General features: G+C 48.5%; 5 protein-coding genes across 5 annotated transcripts; 3 read left to right on the plus strand and 2 right to left on the minus strand.

Annotated features, from left to right (window-relative positions):
* Positions 1-2,335: 2,335 nt before the first annotated feature.
* Positions 2,336-4,483, plus strand: GL218_01647 (DnaJ like protein subfamily C member 7 like protein; the record flags this gene model as incomplete). Its single annotated transcript, XM_033578124.1, has 3 exons — positions 2,336-2,993; positions 3,048-4,209; positions 4,264-4,483. 3 exons carry the CDS (start codon positions 2,336-2,338, stop codon positions 4,481-4,483), a joined length of 2,040 nt encoding a protein of 679 aa, XP_033437962.1.
* Positions 4,484-5,657: 1,174 nt separating this feature from the next.
* GL218_01648 (major facilitator superfamily transporter) lies at positions 5,658-7,547 on the plus strand (the record flags this gene model as incomplete). Its single annotated transcript, XM_033578125.1, has 1 exon — positions 5,658-7,547. The coding sequence occupies one exon, from the start codon at positions 5,658-5,660 to the stop codon at positions 7,545-7,547; it is 1,890 nt and encodes a 629-aa protein (XP_033437965.1).
* A 541-nt stretch (positions 7,548-8,088) lies between these two features.
* On the minus strand, positions 8,089-9,803 carry GL218_01649 (Diacylglycerol O-acyltransferase 1; the record flags this gene model as incomplete). Its single annotated transcript, XM_033578126.1, has 4 exons — positions 8,089-8,318; positions 8,384-9,395; positions 9,449-9,489; positions 9,545-9,803. The coding sequence occupies 4 exons, from the start codon at positions 9,801-9,803 to the stop codon at positions 8,089-8,091; spliced, it is 1,542 nt and encodes a 513-aa protein (XP_033437964.1).
* A 1,430-nt stretch (positions 9,804-11,233) lies between these two features.
* On the plus strand, positions 11,234-13,307 carry GL218_01650 (Polyadenylation factor subunit 2; the record flags this gene model as incomplete). Its single annotated transcript, XM_033578127.1, has 3 exons — positions 11,234-11,315; positions 11,500-11,615; positions 11,667-13,307. 3 exons carry the CDS (start codon positions 11,234-11,236, stop codon positions 13,305-13,307), a joined length of 1,839 nt encoding a protein of 612 aa, XP_033438946.1.
* A 1,175-nt stretch (positions 13,308-14,482) lies between these two features.
* Positions 14,483-15,568, minus strand: GL218_01651 (Mitochondrial nuclease; the record flags this gene model as incomplete). The annotated part of the gene is made up of 1 exon (XM_033578128.1): positions 14,483-15,568. One exon carries the CDS (start codon positions 15,566-15,568, stop codon positions 14,483-14,485), a length of 1,086 nt encoding a protein of 361 aa, XP_033438947.1.
* Between the last annotated feature and the right edge of the window lie 694 nt (positions 15,569-16,262).

The following is a 16,262-nucleotide window of genomic DNA, read 5'->3' on the forward strand; positions in this document are numbered from 1 at the left end:
TTATCTTAACCTTGTCCCTGCATAAATTGGGTTTAGCGACAATGTTGAGCTACCCGGTTGAACGACCCGCGACCCGACAAGTTACGTAGTGTAGTAGATTGGCAGATTGGCAGACTGGCAGCTATGTACATATGTGGTAGGCCAACTTGATAAACCCATTACATAGTATCTCTCTGGCTATACACTATAATACCATTTACTATTGCGTCAAAGGCTGGAGTTGAAACAAATCCACAATGACAGACTCGGTTAAGGTCACAACTTGGCGGCTTGGCAACTTCAAGTCCCAATGTTTTTCATGATGCTGCCTACGGTCATGACGGTATCTTCCCGCTGGTCCAAGCGCCCTGATACTTAAGACTCTCATATCAGATTTGTACCTTTCCCCATAGAAGCTTCGAGAATCGGTTGAAGAGAAAGGGGTCCATTGGCTGGGGGAGAGTGGGCTGGGTGTTTGGCTGCAGGGTCTTCTGCCGCCCTCGGAACGATCCTTGCGACCCCTGTCTGTATTTTCATCTCGGCTTACCAGGATTGACGTCTCCGCGCACAGTAGTACAGTAATAACAGCAGGTCTTAACGAGCCGCCAACAATGATATCAATTTGAGGTTTGATGAGACTCATATCAGAGGAGATAAACGTCGGGGAAAAAAAAGAGACAAGATGGCAGGAGAGTTTCAAGACCAACACAGAAGATAGAATGTCAGTCTGTTGCTAGAGTGAGCGTTGCAATTTACAAGCACAACGCATTGTTCAGCCTTTCTAATTCTAAGTGTGATGATAGGATTGGCTTGGTAGGATGCTACGTGAACAAGCGTTGCGGAGATATATAACCATTCAGAATGCTGGACTTATGGTGGTAGACGCTGAACAACTTGTAAACAAACCCATGCCCCTCATTTTGGTTTATTGGCCAACCGAGTTCGGCCCCTCGAAGAATTGATCAACATGTATGGATATTGGTTAGAATTATAGATGTTGTTGTTAAAAGACAATGGTAGTACCTAGTGAGTAGTGAGTTGGTTGCTGGCAGGATGCGGGCAACGGGTAAGAGTTACATACTACGTAGTAGAATGTCGTAGTGGGGGCTGGAGATTTCTGGAGTCCTGGTCATTGGAAAGTTGCTATTAGACGCTAGACGGAATTTATGGATAACATCAATTAGGTACGTACATAATGCATGTGTACATAATATACATATCCATGGATGTATACTTGGCCTAACCTTATAGTAGCGATATACATACATGACATAGTACATAGGCCCATATACGTAACGATGCTGGGCTAAGCATATTCAGTGGAAAATGTACTAATAACCTCTGGTCAATGCACTGACCCGCTGACTGACCAAGTATTCGGGACTTCTTTTTTTCTGGGTGCTTCTCCAAATTTCACAAATTTCAAATACCAGCCTGACGATTCTTGTTCTTATTCAATAGACGCGAGCACATCACTATCTGCTTTTGTGCAAGTTGGCTGTGCGAGAAGGCGAAGGTACCGTGCTGTCCCTGTACATTGGGAAAAAAAAAAAGTCTTGACAGGCTGATAAATCGTATCTTTCTTATTGTCATCTTTCACAATTCTTACATCTTAAACCATCTTTGGTTTTGACCATCCCTCATAACCTTTTAACCTTCTTTCGTCACCGCTGCGCTTTCCCACAAACGCGGCCTTCCTAGTGCCCCTCAAACTCATTCGGGGATCTTCTAGTCACTCACTTACATTGAGGTTTAACCACTGTTGTCCTCCCAGCTCACGCTTTCTACCCCAGTTCGTCCGAAAAAAAAAGACAGAGAAAAGAGGTGAACCAAAGAAAAGGTCCCTTTTCTCCTGCAGCCTGCGACTCGACCAGAGTTGGCTAGTATCTAAAGGGAAGGGCTAGTACGGCGGTGTGTCTTACAAGTCGGAATCACGGCGTAAGTGAATTTTTCTTTAAAGCAACATTTCATACCGAATCCACTAGTAGTCGGATACCTAGTCCAGGAACGCACCACTGAGAGCGCTGTGGTTCTTTGCATGTCAAACGTCAATTGGTATACTTACCTGACTTGGTGTTGCGAAATACGGATGAAACTTTATTTTTAATTTTTCTTATTTCTTATTTCTTGTCTTTTGGTTGATTAACTAACCAATTTTTATTTTTCGCACTAGGGCCTAACTAGGATCCAGCATCAAGCAGAAGGTTATCGAACAACGGAAAAGCGTTTGAAGCGGGAACCATAGTGATTTATTATTACCTTGTCTTAGGTAATAATAGAGGTGTGGGAACTTTCTTTTTTTTTTTTTTTTAATCTACGTACCGCGCTTGACTAAAGCCGAAAACCTCCATTCCAAATGAAGGGCTTATTCAACTCGAAAAAATCCCCAAAGAAACAAACCGCAGGCGATAGTAGCGAATCTCACCACTCCCCCAATTACCAAGATAAGCCACAGCCTCAAATTCCTCGCTCAGAGCAAACTTCTTCAGCTGTAAAGCCTTCTATCAGCTCTACAAGATCGTCCCCCACCAAAAAACCCTTGCGCCCCGCATCGCCTTCCCAGAGGGAGCAGCCTAAATCGCGAACTTCTCGCTCTTTTGCGAGACATTCAAGCGACCAAGGCTCTTCTTCAAGGAGAAGTAAAATCGACACCGATATCCATCCTCTAAATTTACCTCCCGAGGAGCTCAAGCGCTTATCTGCTCAGTATAATATGAACAGTAGGAATTCCGTCGACAAGATGGATCTCGACAAAGATACCCCAGCCGTACCTCCGACTTCGCCACCTCCCCTACAAACCCAATCTTTTACTATTCCTGTCAACCCTTCTCCTACGAATGGAGTGAAGAAGGATACGAATGATGAGCCAGAAGGTCCGGCTCCTCCGCCTCACAGGTCGAACCCTTCCAGTCCGGTTCCCACGGATGCGGAAGCGGCTGAGGCTCACAAGGCCGACGGAAATAGATGCTTCAAGCAGAAGGACTATGCACGAGCAATTGCTGAGTACACAAGTGGTATGCTCTTGCGAAGTCACATATTGCGCTTTTGAAAACTGACATATATACTAGCTATCCAGCTTATGCCTAGCGAGCCTACGTACCTTAGCAACCGTGCCGCGGCTCTCATGTCCGACCGCCAATATGAGGCTGCTCTGGAAGATTGCGTCCGAGCTGTAGACTTAGATCCTCATAACCCTAAGTACTTGTTACGTTTGGCTCGGATTTACACTAGTTTAGGACGTCCCGAGGAGGCAATGACCACTTTTGGACGTATTCAACCTCCTGCTTCTGCCAAGGATATGGCTGCCGCTAGGGAAATGCAGCATCACGTCAGAGCAGCCCAAGATGCCCTTGACCGTGGCACAAGTGGCTCTATGGTTTTACATGCCCTAGATCAAGCCGAGAAGTTGCTTGGTCCTGGAGCGAGCAAGCCTAGAAAATGGCAACTGATGCGAGGCAACGCATATCTCAAAATGGGAGGTGCTAACTCCTTGGGAGAAGCGCAGAATGTAGCAATGTCAATTCTAAGGCAGAACAATCTGGACCCGGAAGCATTAGTGTTACGAGGACGTGCATTATATGCCCAAGGAGAGAATGACAAGGCCATCACGCATTTCCGAAAGGCGTTAAGTTGTGATCCCGACTTCAAGGAGGGCGTGAAATGGCTTAGAACTGTCCAGAGACTGGATAGGATGAAGGAGGAGGGCAATGCGGAGTATAAGGCTGGACGATGGCAAGCTGCTTTCGACAAGTACTCAGCTGCTCTAGAGGTTGATCCCGCCAACCGAGGCACTAACTCGAAGCTCTACCAAAACCGGGCCCTCTGCCGACTTAAGCTAAAGCAATTCGCCGAAGCGATTGCAGATTGCGATCGAGCTTTCAACTTAGACCCTTCGTACATCAAAGCCCGGAAGACGAAGGCTAACGCGCTAGGTCAAGCAGAGCGGTGGGAGGATGCCGTTCGCGAGTGGAAGTCAATCCAGGAGTTAGATCCCGAAGACCGAAGCATCCTCAAGGAAATTCGCAGGGCGGAGCTAGAGTTCAAGAAGAGCCAGCGTAAAGACTACTACAAGATTCTCGGTGTTGGTAAAGATGCCGACGAGTCTGCTATCAAGAAAGCTTATCGCAAGCTTGCCATCAGGCACCATCCGGACAAGAACCCCAACGACGATGCGGCCGCTGAACGTTTCAAGGATATTGGCGAAGCTTACGAGACCTTGAGCGACCCTCAGTACGTATCGGCCTCCTGTTTCTAATATTTCTTTTTTTACTAATTATCCCGCAGAAAGCGTGCTCGCTACGATAGCGGAGACGATTTAATTGATCCGTCCGATATGTATGGTGGTGGCATGGGTGGTGGTATGGGCGGCGGCATCGACCCGGAGATCCTCTTCAGTATGATGAACGGCGGTGGCTCCTTCGGCGGCGGACAAGGCTTTGGCGGCGGCGGTTATGGTGGTCGCACGCGTCCTCAGGGTTTCCCAAGTGGATTCCACTTCGGTTGACAATCCAAGCCTGGAGAAGATATCGATGGCGATTCTGATTATGATCGAGACATTAGCTCCGAGAATGAGCGAGCACCTTGGGGCCAGTTTGAGCAGGGGTCTTTCCATGGCGTGACTTTAGACGAGAAGATTACTCAATTCCGCTGGTCCTTGATAGCAATGGCGTGCGCGTTCGTGTTCCTCCCGTTGGAATTGGCCACAACGCTGCTTGTATTGTATATCTGCGGTGTGCTAGCAAGGTCATCGGGTACGATACGCGGGATCCTGTAAAGAAGTAGGGACTTAGGGATAGACGCTTCATCATCGCCGGCGTTAGGGGGGTCACATTGAAAGCCATTTACGTGGTGTCCTATCTCAGATGCCCTAGAGAATGGGCGACTACTTAGGACAACAGCATAGGAACGAGCAAGGGTCTGCTCGCAAAAAAAAACACACAGAACTAATGATAGACACCTCAATGAATAGGCATGAACCGGGTCACTTTGTTTGTTTTTTAAATGATGCATTTATTTTTTGCTTTTTTATATTTTCGGTGTATATGAAATCTCAATGCCAGCGCGTTATGATAGTGTAGATGCGTTTCGATGTTTTGAATTCCATGGTTAGATACCCGCTTTAACAATATGTAGTACATGTGATATTACCTACAGTTAAGTTTAGCATACATAGACGTACATACCATACGTAGGTAGGTACCTAACTATATCCCTTGTATCCTGGTGACCGGTAGCCAAGTCAGGCTTTGGAGAAGGTCCGGCTGCCGGGGCTAAAATAGGATGTTACCTTTTTAAGATCCTACCTGCATCGCATAGGTACGAACCCACCTATAATGTACCTAAACCTACATACGTATCACCGAAGCTACTTCCAACTTCGATCAACTTTAACTTCAACTTCAACTTCAACTTGTTAGCTGAGGTTCAGCAACAATATTTATAATTGCTAAATACCTACTTTATATATAAAAATGTAACCTCATTCGTTGTTGTGTATTACGATATATTATACTAAACCCAATCGATCAACCCCGATATTTCCGAGCATCCCTCCCACGCCAACTCGCGCGCGCGCAACCAACCCCCGGCCGACCCCTCCGTAAACCCCCAGCACCTATACGCCACCAATCTTACCAGCATCACTATCAACACCAACCAGCGTAGGGAATCTTGGTACCATGGCGCGCTCTCGCATTCTCTGGCGTTTCTTACCCTTTAGCCGCACGGCGACGCCGCTGCAGGCTACGACGTATCTCCTCGGGATCGCGCTCTTCAGCATTTCCTTCCTCGTCTTCCTCAACTCGGCCGTCTCGTTCGTTATCACGGACCTGCTGGGCGTGAAGACAGGCGTCGGCGATATCGTCGGTACCCTGGGCTTCGTCGACGAGGTCGTTGCGCTTGTGGCTTGCCCGGCTTGGGGCCTGGTTAGCGATCGTTTGGGCGTGCGCTGGGTCGCCGTCCTGGGGTACGGGATTATTGCGATTAGTCTGTTCTGCTTCGTCCAGGCCCGCGATGTCTATCCTAGTTTGATCATTGCGCGGATTGCGTTTGCGCTGGGCGCTACGGCCGCGGCGACTATGGTTACGGCTATTTTGCCTGTGCTCACGAATGACGAAAAGGTGGATGCGGATGGAGAGGATAGTTATGATGGAGAGGACGGAGAGAATGGGGGTTCTGTAAGTGCTGGTAGTGTGGGCTCGAGTCGGAAGTCGAGTCATCATCAGAGGGATAGCGTGGCTATGAGTCTTGAGAGCGACGCCACGATTACCCCGGAGATATTTACCCAGAACTTATCGCGTAATCGGAGGGACAGCGATGATTCGGGGGACTCCTCTGACACATATGGTAGCGTTGAGAGTAAAGGTGGCAGACCATCAGCTCTCGCAGGATATGTAGGCTTGTTTACAGGCTGCGGGGCTTTGGTCGCTCTATCTCTTTTCCTACCACTACCGACCCGATTTTCCAGGAAAGAGGGCGTTACGCCCGCTCAGGCCATCACGCATAGCTTCTATGTCGTTGGCGCCGTCGCATTAGTCGTAGCCGTCTTCGTATTCTTCGGCCTCCGCGGTCTACACGGCGAGGAAGGCAAGGGCTGGCGCATGCTTCTTAATTTACGCAGGCCGCAGGACGCCGCGGGATCCAATGGTTCCCCTACAGGGATTTCTTCTTCATCACCTAGACCGCTACCCTACCGTAAGCTTTTGATCTCATCGCTTCGTCTCGGTGCGACAGACCCGCATATTGCACTAGGATACTTGGGGGGCTTCGTGGCGCGCGCGAGCACTGTCGCCATCTCGCTTTTCATACCGCTCTACGTAAACGCATTCTTCATTGGCAACGGGTACTGCCGTGGTTCACCGAATGACCCGTCGCCCGACCTCAAAAAGGAATGTCGCGCCGCGTATGTCTTAGCCTCGATTTTGACCGGTGTCGCGCAGCTTGCCGCCCTACTGTGCGCGCCTATATTTGGGTATGTCAGCAGGAAGAGCGACGGGGTCAATCTACCCCTTGTATTCGCCTCGCTACTTGGTGTTGTGGGATGGATCGCCCTCCCGCGACTCCAGAGCCCCGAGTACGCAAATGTAAGCGACCGTGGCGGAAGCCCGGTTGTCTTTTTGGTGATGATACTTGTTGGCATTAGCCAGATCGGTGCCATTGTGTGTAGTCTAGGGTCCCTGGGTCGTGGCGTTCTAGCTGCCGATGTCCCTGCTATATCTAATGACGAGGAAGGGAATGGGATCTCGCACTCCAACGACGCAGAGACGGACGCCCTATTAGGGCAGGATGCTGGTGGAAGCAGCAGCAGTAATATTAGTCCCCGACGAAAGGAAAGGACACCGGTATCCCGCGTGCAACTTAAGGGCTCTATCGCGGGCGTATACTCGTGGTGCGGCGGCGCTGCGATTCTACTCCTGACTAAACTTGGGGGCTACCTGTTCGACGTGGCGTCTCGCGGGGCCCCGTTCTACATGATGGCTATATTTAACGGCATACTGTTTGTCGCGAGCATAGCCATTGGGATCGTCGTGAGGAGACGTAGAAGTACGAGTAGGTCGTCGAGTTCTTGAAAAGGAACATAGGATTGAAAAGAGTGGGAACGGAAAAAAAGGGGAGTAGAATCCCTATGTAACTTTTACTATATAGTAATGTGGTGAGATGAACGGACACTAGGTAGATCTGGTGAGACGGTGTTCTCGCATTGTAAAATAATCACGATGGTCTAATCGTTTATACTCGTCCCAGTGTTTGATTTTGCCTCGTGATGAGTTAACTAAGTTGTCTACCCATGACTTCAAAATAAGAATCAGTTTCGGCTTTAAATCTTCTTTGCGGTAAGATTTTATATAGCCAGTCAGTAGGTCGTAAGAAGTGGTTGAATATTCCTCCCCAATAAATTACTTAATAGTATAGAAGCAATACGAGCGCTATGGGTACGATTGATGGAACTATATGAGATATTTTATTAAGTGGCGATCTAGCTTTTAAGTAGAACAGTGCCTAAGCATATATCTCAAAAGATCAAGATGTAATTATATTACGGATTACCCTTCACCTCTTCTCCGTTCTCAGTCCACATAAGGCACAATTTATCTCCCACACGCCAGCTAGCTAGTTCAACGCAGGCGGTTGATTCAGAGCCATCCTCTTAGCAACAGATCCGTACTTAGCCTGCCAGGCATAGAAATACACCAGCGCAGCAAACGGCTGACCTAAGATCGTGAACGAGACCCAGAAGATGCAGTTGCCGATGAGTCGGCCATGCGGGCCCTTCATCTTCGAGAACGGCCGCGTGAACCAGATCAACGGGATCTGGACGAGCATCCCCAAAAAGGCGACTCCTGGTACTAGGTTAGCACGAGTCCTGCTTGAAGCCTCGAATTGTGAAGAAAGGGGAAATGCATACCTATGGGATTCTTGGTTGGGATACCAACTAGAAGTTCGTGTAGTATAGCCGAGACGAAGAACACGGCGATACTGGCTAATTGCATGCTCCAGCCCCTGCCTATCAAGGGCGAGAATATGTGCCTCTTCATGAACTGGTAGACAGGTTTGTTCCAGAGCCGCCAGTAGTCTCCCAGGCCAGCCGAGTTCCACCAGTCGTCGTAGAAAGAGCGGTCTCCAAATCGCATAATCTCGGCTAGTGCGTTGAGTGCCGATTGGAACAGAGCAAAGAAGCCAGCCAGCCAGATGACAAGCGAGATTGTAGACAGCTTCAAAAGCCGCTCGACAATCGATACTAGATCTAGGTGGTCTATCTTGTCAAGTGAGTTCCATAGGACCGGGGCTGCGTACTGGGCGCTGCAGAACCATATGAAGACGCTCAGGCAAACCAATTCGCTGAGTCGCTTGAGGACAAAAAGCCACCTAATATTCTCTGATCGAGGGTATACTGGCTGGTAGACGAGTGTCGGGGCCCACCAGAAGTAGGTTAGATTGCTCATCGTGATATTCTGGGGATACGGGCATTGCGCATATAGTTCAGGGAGGATAGCCAATTCGCCTTTGACTGGGTGGAGATACGCATGACGAAGATCCCTATTCGTAAGCGCATACGACAAGACTTTCATATAGACAATGATGACATGAAGCTCCGTTATCGTACCAATTAGGGGGTGGTAGATATGGAAATAGACGACCCAGCTGTGGAAAGCCAGAGCTAGAGTGGCGTTTAGGAGATGAGCAGTCCTAATAATCTTCCATTTCGACTCAAAGTTGGCTTGCTGATCTTCCGTCGGGCTTGCGGACCCGCCTTTGCTAGCAGATTGAGCTCGTGAAATCCGTGCCTGCTTAGCGGCGTACCATTCGAACGAGTAGGCAATGAAGAGGTGCCAAGGAACTAATATATAGAGCAGGAAGCCGAGGAGGACATCCTGACGGCGGAAATCGTGACACGTTATACATATCAGGTTCCCGTACTACCGGTTATGTAAGTGGGTGTTCGTCCGGTGATATCCGGCTGTTTGCTAACCTTTTGCATGTTCTCTATTACCAATCGCAAATTTCCAACCACTAGAAAGAGTCAGCATATTCCCATCTCTCCAGTAAGATAGCTGAGAGGTTATACCTAACACGATAACCATCAGATTTCTAAACCCCAGGAAACTCGGAGTGGCTGTTGTGTCATGGCTCAGCGTGGACGGTCTCGACTCGGAGTGAATCGCGGTAACATGTCTATATTTCCTAAAAGCATAGGATTTCTTTTCTCCATTTGTTCGTTCATTGGGGACTTCGGTTGTGGCGCTGGGCTCTTTCGTAGTGTCGTTTCGTCGAGTGGTTGCTGTCCCCGTAGGGGCCTCGAGACTTGTAGTAATAGCCGAATCCATGATGGGCCGTGTATAATCGTAACGGACTACGTCTATGCTAATAATAAGGTTTCGCTATGAGGGCACATTTAGGAGTTCTCGGGAGAAAGCTTCGGAACGAGTTGGGGAGCTGGCAGGAACTGGCAGCTACACAGTTATCAGCGAGAGTTTCACAGAAATCTGGCGATCTTCTATAGCCTCGAACTGACGGCGCCACTTGAACATAAGTGCAATCCTTTGTGAGAATGGCTAAGACATGGTTCCGGTTGAAATTCGTATCGCGATGCGTTTTCGGCCTGGTATAAGAGTAAGGGTGATGTAATACCTTGGATGTGAGGAGATATCTCCGTTACGCATATGTACCTAGATAATACCTAGAGAGGGGAATGTGGCATCTTCCAATATGTTGTCGAATAGGTCAATTGGAATGTAGTCACAAATGTGAAAAGTAATAATAATAATATGTAACTAGAAAAAGATGTATGTATGTCAAATTAAAGACATGCCATGATTAATTGGTATTTGAAGGCAGACCGCAGAGTCCCCTGGTCGAACCTTGAGCCTATTTTAGTCCTCCAAGAGAAAACCGTACCGAGCTGCGAGTGAACCAATGGGTATCGCCATTATTGCATCAGAGACCCTGTCGATCGAGGTTTGTGGGGACAAGGAAGTATCATCCTTCTGTCGCATTGGACATTGAAAGAAGAGCCACTTGAATAGTGGAGAAAGATATAGATATTATATTTTATGTTAGGATGAGTTGATAATGCCGAGTTTTATTTCTAGGCATGTGTTGTCATACATTATCTGGTGGTGAGGCTTCCTGGTGGGACATGGGAATATATCCGATGTCCACTGCCAAATGGTATTTTTTGTGATTGGATCGTATCTTTGTATGATAAGTACATACAAAACAACTAGTAGGAATTATCTCATGAGAAAGGGAATAGAGAAGAAAAATTAGTCGGCCGAGAGCTGGAGTCTAGGTCTAGGATAGACAATATTGATGTAACATCAATTGACATGTGAAAGAAATGCTAAGCTAGAAGGAAATTTATTCTTCTCATCAGTTTGGTAAGACAAGGCGACGCCAAATTCGTAGCTTCCTAGACTAGGATCGTACAAGTTCCGAGACTTCCATCGGAAATGCAGATGCTCCACTAAAAAGTGGCTACTCCTTGAACGAACCTTTAGGTACCTGACGGATTAGTCTACTGTGGCTCAACTTAACTTCAGCCGCAGCCTTCCATTGCGGCGCAAGCTTCCCTTGTCGAAATTAAGTTAGGTAACCTGCAGACGTTCATTGTTCGCGTCCTTAAGGTCCCTTTCATCCCAAGCTCACTCAATCATCAATAATTTTTAACAGACCACAACACATATCTCTAAATATTGAATCTAATAAATTCATTCATAATATTCAATTTCTCACGCGAATGTAGCTATAGCCGACTATGGCATACGATCCCCGTGGCGACCATGGCGCGCCGGGCGGAGGTCATGAAGCTGGCAACTTTTCAAGGGCTAGAGGTCGACGTGAGTATTTTGATGATAGATTACACCTTCCCCTCAAGCCATTGGTGTCCCTCGTTTAAGGCGTTTCATATTTGATAACTGCTGTAAAGATTTAAATGGGTGTTTGTTTTGACTACCCGACACATCTTTCGAGCCTACTCATTTTCATATATGTCCATTGGTGTGTATTAATACTTTACTATAGGCCCTGTCACCGATTATGGCTCTACAGTTGCCCATTGGATGCGCAATCGCCAGCCGCGATTCAAAGGCGCCTTTAGAGGCGAGGTCGAACGGCCTAGTGCTAGCTACATCGTTGATGTAAGTTCAACGCAAATGAGACTTTGGTTAAATAAACTAAACCACATATAGATGCTCCCACCCCTGGCAAGAGTTACTAATCCTGCCGACTCTGTCCCTACAAAACATCTTCATTCATCTTTGAATAAAATTAAACATCCAGTCAACGTTGTACGATGGACCCCGGAAGGGCGTCGATTGTTAACCGCCTCAAGCAGTGGCGAGTTTACGCTGTGGAACGGTACTGGATTTAACTTTGAGACCATTATGCAAGCTCACGATGTTGCTATCCGGGCCTTAGCTTACTCGCATAGTGACGACTGGTTAATATCAGCTGATCACGATGGTATTATTAAATACTGGCAGCCTAATTTCAACAACGTGCAAGTGATCCAGGGTCATCACGACCCTATCCGAGATCTTGCTTTTAGCCCTAACGACTCCAAGTTTGTTACGGCATCTGATGACTCCTCTCTCAAGATATTTGATTTTGCTGGTGGTGTTGCCGAGTCAACGCTACAAGGCCATGGCTGGGATGCGAAAAGCTGCGACTGGCATCCTACAAAAGGACTAATTGTTTCGGGATCAAAGGACCATCTCGTCAAGCTCTGGGATCCTAGAACTCAGCGTTGCCTAACCACTCTCCATGGCCATAAGAATACGATTACTAAGACATCATTCGAGCGTGTCATGGGCTGGTGTCTTGCGACTTCAGCGCGAGATCAAACAGCGAGGATATTTGATATACGAATGATGCGAGATATCTGTCTTCTTAGAGGTCACGAGAAGGATATTTCAACGCTTGCTTGGCATCCAATCCACTCGAACCTACTCAGCACTGGAGGTAATGAGGGCTCTTTGTTCCACTATATATTAGATGAACCGAACACCCCGGCAGGGCAGGCCATAAGCACGGCAGTTTACGAGAGCCCAGATCCGTTGACAGCACCTGCGCAGTCCATATATCCAACGCACAAGGTCCCCTACGCTCATGACTTTGCAATTTGGTCCCTTGACTGGCATCCTCTCGGCCACATCTTAGCTTCGGGCTCGAACGATCGTATTACTCGGTTCTGGTCCCGTGCTCGGCCTGGAGAGACAGATATCTTCCAAGATAGATATCATATTGGCGAGGCGGCTGCAGAAGCTCAAGGAACTTGGGATCGACGCGGCGGTCGTCGTCAACGACAAGAGGAAGAAGAACAGGAGCTTGAGGATGAGGCAGAAGGTTTGGTTGATCAGAAGATGCCGCTTAGGCAGCCGGCATCTGGTTTCCCAGGTCTTCCCGGTCTCTCTTTACCAGCTAACGGCATTCCTCCTCCGCCTCCTCAAATCCCTGGAGTCGGTGCTATGCCTGCTCCAGCTACAGTACCACCTCTACCGTTCCCAATCCCTGGCGCGGTTGGTGCTCCACCTCCACCGCTCCCAGGTGGTTTGGATCCGAACAATCCAGCCGACTTTGCCAAGATAGCGGAGATGATGCAAAAAGCCGGCTTACCTCCTCCCCCACCTCCCAACATGCTCCCACCAGGTTTATTTCCGCCTCCGAATTTCCCAATGCCGCCCGGGTTCCCGCCCCCTCCACCTTTCTCACAGGCAGGTGTTGACATGCAGGCTACCGACAGCAATGGCCGGAGAAGAGTACCCCTCCCTAGTCAGGAAGAAAGCCTACGAATGGAACAGAAAAAGGGGAATTATACTAGAGTGCGTTAGTAACCATCGAGCTCTATTCCAATACCTTATAAAAACCTACTTCCATAATTTCTACCGTGTTTAGTTTTTCAGGGCATGTCGCTCGAGTGGGTCAGATATTTTACTAGTCGACGAAAGGCGACGGTCTAGTTCGACAAGTATGACCGAGAAAGAGCTCATTCCCAGCGGAGTGAGTAGAAGCAAATGCATACAAGATACACACGGAAGGATAGGATGCCAAGCCGTTAATTTGGCCAGTTTAGAAAACGTCAGCATTTTAACTGAGGAGGTCGGGGTCAATGGATAGGGCAATTTCTTCTTTGTTCGAGGACGTACCGATTTAATGATGTACAATTGACAACATTACTGCATATTTCGGGAGTAGAGCGTGTACGATGAGCATGGACGATGCCCCTTGGCCAAAAGGGCGGATACCCCGGGCGTTGAAGGCGTTGTTAGGGGAGTTTAGCTAGGTTGCGAAAGGAATGGTAATACATTTCAAGATAACACATATCTATATCCGTTTGCGCCTCGTTCATGTAGCTAGACGTGATGGTATTGCTAGTGCTTAGTCTTGGCGGTGTTTTTATGCTCTTTATTATCAACGTGAAAACTTTAGAATGTCCTCGGACGCATCAAATAATACAATGATGCTTGCCCCTGAAGTCCAGTAGTTTACAGTTTGGATTCAGCCTAACTAGTTAATTGGTAGATATAAGATATTATACTAAGTTATGCTATGCTATGCTATGCTATGCTATGCTATGCTATGCTATGCTATTTATTCCTCACTACCTGCCGCTTTTCGAGAGGAGGACGTGTATTTGATTTCCTCGTTGAAGTTAGTGTGTGGGAAGTAGTAGGTAAGCTATTAGAATGAACCAAACTCCGAACGCCACAACTCGCCTTATCCCAGAAGAAAGGGCGGCAAATGCAAATGCAATGATGTAGATAGAACCGTGTGTCCCAATAAAGTTACAAGGTATACATATTAATCTTATCTAGCTCGTCTTAGTCTCCAACCGTTTGGTCCTTCTACCTGCCGTGGTCTTCCATGCGTTAAGATACGTGGTATGTACATCATAAGCCTCGTTTAATTCTTTGGAAAAGTAAAGTAGGTCTGCGGAACGGAAAAGACATGGCAACTAAGATTATCGCGAATCGGGTAAATATAAGCGATAACGAAACAACCTGTCCTAGCGCTTCGCGACAGCCGAAGAAGAGCCCTGGGGCTTCGCAAATGCTTTTTGCCGGTTGGCGTAGTCTTTGATGACGAGGGCGCAGGTGGCCTCCGTGCAGAGGCGCTTGCGCCGCTGGGCGGGGAGCTTGGTGGCGAATTCGAGGCCGCTGGCGCGCTCGACGGCTTCGACGGGGACTTCGAAGTCTGTGAGGGGTTTCTCGTTGGGGATGGGCGCGTTGGGCAGTACGAAGGCGCCGATGGCGACGTTACCGCCGACAGCTCCGTCCTCTGCGAAGATGACCTTGTAGAAGTGTGTCGGAACCGCTACGTTGGGCGGGTTGCCGATTACTTCGTACCGCACGTACCACTTGTTGTCTGTAGGGTCACGCTTGGGTAGATATAACGGGCCCGTGACGACGCGCACGCTGGGATATCGCGATGTCAGGCCCCGGCAGAAGTCTTCGAAGTGCGCCCAGTAGTCCCGGTTGAAGCCCTCGCCCACTTGCGGGCACATGTTGCTCAGGAAGAAGGTCTCGTCCATGGCGGTTTGGCTCCAGCGCGCGTCGGCCGCGGGGACTTGGTGGCCTCGGTCGTAGCCCGAGCGGAAGTAGTCCTTTAGACGCGCGCGGAACTTTTCAGGCACGGCTTCGTCCTCTAAGAATGTGCTGTGTTTGCGGTCGCCGTCTCGGATTGCTAGTGACGCCGGCGTGATGTGCTCTGCTACCCAGTGCGGGTTACGCAGTCGGCGGTCGAACGAAGAGACCAACGCTTGTCGCGTCGCGATATCGGCTACCGGACCTGGGAAGCCATATTCGAAGAGGCCGGACGGGTCGACCGGTAAGAGGTTCACGGCCGCGGGGGCTGAGGTCGATAAGCCTGTTTGCGCAACTTGTTGGTTCGGAGGAGTAAATATTTGTTTGGCTGGGATAGGAATCGGTGCGGATCCTCCCGCCGTAGGTGAGGTCGAGACGGTAGTCGTCGTTGTGGATATAGTCTTGCTTTCTAGATTACGATCTGATCGTAACGAGTACATGGTAGCTGTAATAGCGGCGCCGGCTCCTGCGCTTGCCGCTGCGATAACTGCTAACGTGGTTTTTGACATTGTGGGCAAAAGGCGGGTTTCCTCTGGGGGCTAGTTGGCACTCTTTTAGTTTTATATGAAGGGAGGAGTGAAATATGTGTAAGAAAGAGGGCGAATGGGCGGTGCTGAAGTCAGGCGCGGTGTGTGAGCAATATGCGGCTCACGAGGGGAGTGTTGCAGACGCCCGCGTGGTGGAGAGGCGTGCAGCAAATGTCTTAGACAGGATCTTTGAATCTTTTAAGATTTTCAGCCTCGAGGTAGCGTTAATAGCATTAACGAGGTGGGGGATCCCCCCTATCGATATACTAAGTGGGACGCAATGATTGGATAAGATGGGGCTTGTTTTCTTCTGTAAGGTACCGAAGGAAGCACAGACCAACAGTTTATTATTTTAGTTCAAACCCGTTCCTCGTGCAGCTCGTGGCACCCGATGCACCTGTCAACTTTATGTATGGACATGTTCCGCTTCAGCCCTAAAACCAGAGAGACGGATTTACCTCTATCACATGGCAGAATATATCCCGAGTACCATCCATGCTTATTATTTGTGAGATTTAATACGAAATACTACCAATAGCTTTTCAAGCTTACATCTCAGCTTCAAACCATGACGTCACCTAACCCAGATACCTACCTAACACTCAACCCCGTGCTGGCAAATCAAATGACTCTTCAACGAATATATACTATTTGACTTATAATCTACAAGCACGTT

Source organism: Daldinia childiae, assembly GCF_008694065.1.
Source record: "Daldinia childiae strain JS-1345 chromosome Unknown Scaffold2, whole genome shotgun sequence".
In the NCBI taxonomy this organism is placed as follows: Eukaryota; Fungi; Ascomycota; class Sordariomycetes; order Xylariales; family Hypoxylaceae; genus Daldinia; species Daldinia childiae.